General features: G+C 35.9%; 2 protein-coding genes across 2 annotated transcripts; both read left to right on the top strand.

Annotated features, from left to right (window-relative positions):
• Positions 1-4193: 4193 nt before the first annotated feature.
• LOC107930088 (anthocyanin 5-aromatic acyltransferase-like) lies at positions 4194-4982 on the top strand. Its single transcript, XM_041075990.1, has one exon. It carries the CDS (start codon positions 4194-4196, stop codon positions 4980-4982), a length of 789 nt encoding a protein of 262 aa, XP_040931924.1.
• Positions 4983-5005: 23 nt separating this feature from the next.
• Positions 5006-5593, top strand: LOC121205063 (anthocyanin 5-aromatic acyltransferase-like). Its single transcript, XM_041075989.1, has one exon. The coding sequence runs from the start codon at positions 5006-5008 to the stop codon at positions 5591-5593; it is 588 nt and encodes a 195-aa protein (XP_040931923.1).
• Positions 5594-6000: the final 407 nt, after the last annotated feature.

The raw sequence follows: 6000 nt of genomic DNA, 5'->3' as shown, positions 1-6000 counted from the left end.
GCACGGTCTAGACACACGCCCGTGTATCTGCCCGTGTAGACAAAATGAAGCCATTTCTAGCTTCATTTCTCACCCAAAGTTTCACCGAAGACCTGCACTTAAAACACACATCCAATACCAACCAATCCAATCATTCAAATTAAACAATTCCATCATTCATCATGGCATACCATTACATGCATATGTGTTTGTGAACTTACCTTAGATTAACTTAGGCATTGACATCATTAGGTCACTTATACTTGACATATCACATATGATTATACCATCATAACCTACTTAATCATACCAAAATAAACCATTACTAGCCATTCGAATGGCTAGGTTACAAAATAAAATTTCAAGCCACTCCAAGTTGTCCTATACATGTCATTATACCAAAATGATTTTACTAAGTATACCTAAGATGACTAGTTGATAGTGTGACGATGCTCCAATGATCTCCAACCTTCACGAGCTTTCGAGCACTATAAAACAAGGGAAAATAAAACAGAGTAAGCATTACATACTTAGTAAGTTCCTATAACGGAAACTAAACTTACCAATCCTATTTATTAAATCTAAGCATAGAATGTCATGGTTCCATCCATTTGCCTAAATTGCCTAAACACATACATTCAATCAAACGTTAGTCATCAAAATCTTCATATAAATCAAGTAACATAGTTGAGCTCATCAAGCAATATTCTTTCAAGTCATTATCATTTCATCTCAAGATTCTCATACCATGTCAAGAGTTTTATGTCTGCTGAATCATTGAATTTCGATGGATTCTCAAGTAGTATTCTCGAAGTGTACGATTCAATAATCTGTCAATTTCTTATTCAATGGTACCCATTAGGGCACTTAACCAAGAAACACCCTCTCGAACCACATATCGTATAAACCCTAATCATAACGTATGCTCGAGAGGTATCATATCGGGATTACCCATCCGGGCTAAATCCTTTCTGTAACAAGGTCAATGGGATTACTCGCCCAAGCTAAATTTCGTCCACAACAAATGCAGGACCTCATTCATTTCAGGAAAGTGCATCTACTCATCGGAACTCAACATTCAATCGGGATTTAACCCTTTTTCACCATTTCAAGCATGTATCAATTTTCCATCATAGCATACAACTAAAGCACATCAACATAAATCACATTATATACAAACAAAACATTCAATTAACATAATTACATACTCGATTAAGTTACACAAACTTACTTCGACACTTGTTTGCATTAGAAATCTACTAATCCGAAACCTTTTCTTTTCCTCAATCTAACCTCGAATTAGTGTTTCCTGGATCTATATAAATGAATTTATCCATCAATTTCACACATTTCATATTTAAATGGACTCAATTTACTTCCTAGAAAAAATTACCATTTTGCCCCTAACTTTTTCATAAATTTTGATTTTGTCCTTAGGCCCAGAAAATGAAACTTGTGCAAATTACTCCCTATTCCAAGCCTAACCAAAGCCACATTACAAATTTTACAGCACATGTATTTATAAAATTTTAGAATTTTTCATCAAATTTTACAACTTTTCATTTTCATCCCTAAATCATGTTTTCATCAAAAATCACTTCGTAAAAGTTGTTTATCTATCAATAATCTTTCATTTTCTACCATAAATTTCTAATTTCCAACATTTACATCCATGACCCATTTTCATACATTGATAACTTTTCAAATTAATCCCTCAAATAGATAGTTTAGACTATCTCGATTTTAAAAATATCAAAATTACTAAAAACGGGACAAGGAAACTTACCCAATTAGGCCTCGAAAGTTAGGTTGAAAATGACAAAAATAAGATGATATTTTCTTTTATCATCTTTTAATTATTTTAAATTTTAATTTAGTCCTCGTCCTTTTTTAATTTTTCCATGAATAAATCACCAAGAAAAAAAAAGTGAAATTTTACCTAAGAAGTGCATGTGTCATAAGTTAAGTCCCATTGCTTCACAAGGAACAACCTAGCTTCATAAAGTTAATATTCCCACGACTGACCATTTTCTTGCTGTTCATGTCCCATACCTAAAAACTAGGATTAACACTTTGCTCTCCTCCACTACCATCATACTTAATATTCCCACGACTGACCATTTTCTTGCTGTTCATGTCCCATACCTAAAAACTAGGATTAACACTTTGCTCTCCTCCACTACCATCATACTTAAGCAATGGAAGGGGCAAAACTCGCTCCTTAACCAATGCAGGTTTCATTTTCAAAAAGTTCTACCTTGATGACATGTAAGCAATCTCAAGTAACCACCTCGCCGAAAGAGGGACCTTGCTCAAGAGCCTGAGATTGCCATATCCATAAAATACTAAGCTATCTTGCTTTTCACACCATCTTATTTATATGACATACAAAAATGTAATAAGGGCTGTCAACTTTATTTGGAGATTTTTTTAGTACACCAATAAATCTCTAATCATATTTAAAAACACGTAATAAAAATTATCACGACCCAATTAATTACTTTTCATGTCTTAACACATGTATGCAAAAGGCCCACTTTGAGGGGTATAATCAGACCTAGTCTAACCAAATATAAACCCTGTCAAATTAGTCTGTTAGAATTAAGTGACTCGAATTCTTATTTAAATAAAATACAATAGAAAATAAAATAAAAGTAAAATCCATATAAAACTAGACTTCTTTTATTTTATTTTAGAATAAGGTTTTTAAACCTTATTAAACTTCATCTATTTTATATTGATTAGGATAAGGTGTTTCAATCCTATTAGAATATGGCTGTACAAGCCTATAAATAGACATAGTCTATTCCTCTTGTATTGAATTCAAATTTTTCGACATAGTGAATTTTCTTCTCCTCTGCCCGTGGTTTTTTCTCGAAAGGGTTTCCACGTAAAATTTATGTGTTCTTTATTTTATTTTATTTTTTTTACATAGTCCTTAGAACCCTCAACCCTTGGAACCACATACATCGGTTCTCGGCATCACTTTTCATCTTACTCCCAAATTTGTATCAATATTAAGTCTTAAAGACGAAAGAATTTAGATGATATGCTCCTACCGTCAATGAAAAGCAGCCCAGCTTTTTCACTTATTTATTCGGGGATGGGATGTCCATATCAAATTATCATGCTTGTTGTTGGGCGTTTAATTTTATGAGAAATTTTGGGGGAGAGACGCCTACTGAGGAGATCTTCATTGTGGAATGAAAAAGGTGGGAGTGTAATAAGATCAATTGCCTCTTCCTATTTCCAAACCCTAAAACACATGGATCCTTGGGTAAGCAAGCTCTTCTCTCTTTTTATTTTGTTTAACTTGTGGAATGAATAAATAATATGACATAGAGGCTCAATTATTAAAGCATATTTTATGATGAACAACTTTGTAGATGGATGTCCTTACTCCAGCTATTCTCTAATACATCACCATTCGTGCATTATAATAGATGGATGTCCTCACTCCAGTTATTCTCTAATACATCACCATTCGTGCATTATAATAATAAAAGAAAGAAAGGTGTGCTATTTGTTCAGGTAGGGGGCCTACTATTTGTCTAATTTTTACGTTATTCAACAAGTAGCTATTATTAAATTTGATGTTGAGAATCACATCACTTGTAAAAATGCTTCTTCTAGACAGAACTGTGAAGGTACTTGTAAGTTATGACACTTTAGCTATGATCCATCCACTACTTTTTAAAAATAATTCAAAAAATTTCCCACATATCTGGTGCCATGGAAAACGTATGCTCAACAACACCATCACCCTGGGCCCTGCTCTGCAAATAAACATGTACTAATTTTTGTAGGGTTTTGCTTTTGTGGTGAAGATTAGTGATACCGGCCCGTCGAATATTGCTCCAAAGACCACTGCCACTTTGGACTTTTACTTTGATATTTGCTAGTAGCTATACAACAACTATTTATGTATACATATATATGTATACATAAAATAATAATTATTAGGAATATCATATTACAACTTATAAGATGAGACTCGGACAAGCTAGACAGCGGATGGATTGGTGGTCATCACCTGCTGCTGCTTTCTTTTTTTTTCTTTTTTTGTCTAACACTATTTCTTTTTATTTAAACCTAAGACTTCACTTAACAATGGATCCTATATGCGATGTATAGGCATCACCACTAGTTAAAGCACAATCCATCAGTAACATATCCTCCATCATTTCCGAACTCTGAATTATCAATTCCCTTCCATGGATAAAGGACGTTTGGCGGTAGAAATCGTGGGTCGCTACCGTGTGTCTCCACCACCAAAGACAGTCCCACCTACCTCCCTCCCTCTAACTTTCTTCGACATACCATGGCTTTTCTTCTCCCCAACTCAACCTCTCTTCTTCTACGACTACCCTTACCCTACTTCTCACTTTTTATCCACCGCTCTTCGACCACTCATCCACTCCCTCTCCCTCACTCTCCAGCACTTCTTTGCTTTGGCTGCCACCCTTGTGTTCCCACCCCACTCATCCAACCCCCCTTTCATTGTCTACGACCGATCCAACTTCGTCTCCTTGGTTGTCGCCCAATCCACCGCTGATTTTCATCACTTGTGTTCGAATCATCAGCGTTGCATCAACGACTTTTACCCACTACTCCCTCCTTTGCCGAGCGGGGAACAAAAGGAAACTCAAACCCCTTTGCTTGCTGCACAAACCACCATTTTCTCTAATGTCGGTGTTTGCATTGGGTTTGCGTATCATAATGTGGTTGCTGATGGGAGAAGTTTCAACAGCTTCATCAAGACTTGGGCTTCTCTTTTCAAAGACCCTTCTTCTTGCTCAGTCAACTCATCGCTACTTCCCTTCTATGATAGAACGGCAATAAAAGACAGTTATGGGTTGCAGTCCATTTTCTTGAACCATTGGAGAAAAAGAAGATCTTCAACAAACATGGTCATAGGTGTTTCAGACAAGAACTTAGACTCGGCCATGGTGCTACTTTCTTTATGTGTCCTGATGATATGGAGAAGATTAAAGGGTGGATAGTTGGTCGATGCAAGGTGAAAAACATGAAGCAACCACCACGTTTAACACCATCGAATTTAACATGTGCTTATGTGTGGGTGTGTTTGATAAAATCCCATGAGAAAGTAAATGGGAAGTTAACTGGCAAGAACCCCAGTTACTTCGGGTTCAATGCGGGCGGTTTAACCCGGTTGGGATATCCGGTACCAGCTGCTTATTTTGGTAACTGCATTGCGTTTGCTCGAACAATGGCAACTCAAAGTGAGCTTAGCGGAGAAGATGGGATTATAGTTGCAGCAGATGCAATCGGAAACAGAGTTAAGGAATTGGACGAAGCATTTCTGGAAGGGGCAGAAAGCTGGATATCAGAATGGGGGGAGTTTTATGGGTCGGATTTGGAGCCCCATGTGATGGTTTTCGGGTCACCGAAACTGGATTTCTACGAGACAGATTTTGGTTGGGGAAAGGCAAGGAGAATAGAGGAAATTTCAATGGATAATGCAAAAGGGAAAGCCGTTTGGTTCACCCAAAGCAGAGATGTGAAAGGCGGAATAGAGGTGGGAGTAGCATTACCTAAACCTAAAATGGATGCTTTTACATGTTTCTTCACTCAATTATTGCCTCACCATTAAGCTTTTTTTTTTTTTTAGTCATAAGCCTCATCATTATTAAGCTGCTGTTTCATTTCAGCAGAGTTTAAATAAGTTGATATCCCTATTTTTTTTTCTTTTATGTCTAACTCTGTAATAGCTACAGTAGCTATACCTATAGCTAGCAGCTGGTATAGTATTATGTACTGTATAGCAGAGGTTTTTTTATGAAAATAATATAAAATAAAATTAATTTCAGAAATAATATAAAATATAAATTATTTATCAAAATAACATGGAACCTACAGTAATTTTGGAGGTGGGCATGTGGCATATGCCATTGGCAACAAACACTACCCTAAAAAAATAAATGTATCATTATCAAATAATTATTGAAATAATAATAATAATAAATGGATGGATGGATGTCGCACATACAATAGGCGACA

The sequence above is a fragment of the Gossypium hirsutum genome, chromosome A08 (assembly GCF_007990345.1).
Source record: "Gossypium hirsutum isolate 1008001.06 chromosome A08, Gossypium_hirsutum_v2.1, whole genome shotgun sequence".
NCBI classification, from domain to species: Eukaryota; Viridiplantae; Streptophyta; class Magnoliopsida; order Malvales; family Malvaceae; genus Gossypium; species Gossypium hirsutum.
The sequence above is the reverse complement of the archived record's forward strand: the minus strand, read 5'-3'. Positions and strand labels throughout refer to the sequence as shown.

Excerpts from the sequence above, each read along its gene's own strand:
- LOC107930088 (XM_041075990.1), top strand. The coding sequence starts at position 4,194 with ATGGATAAAGGACGTTTGGCGGTAGAAATCGTGGGTCGCTACCGTGTG.
- LOC121205063 (XM_041075989.1), top strand. The coding sequence starts at position 5,006 with ATGAAGCAACCACCACGTTTAACACCATCGAATTTAACATGTGCTTAT.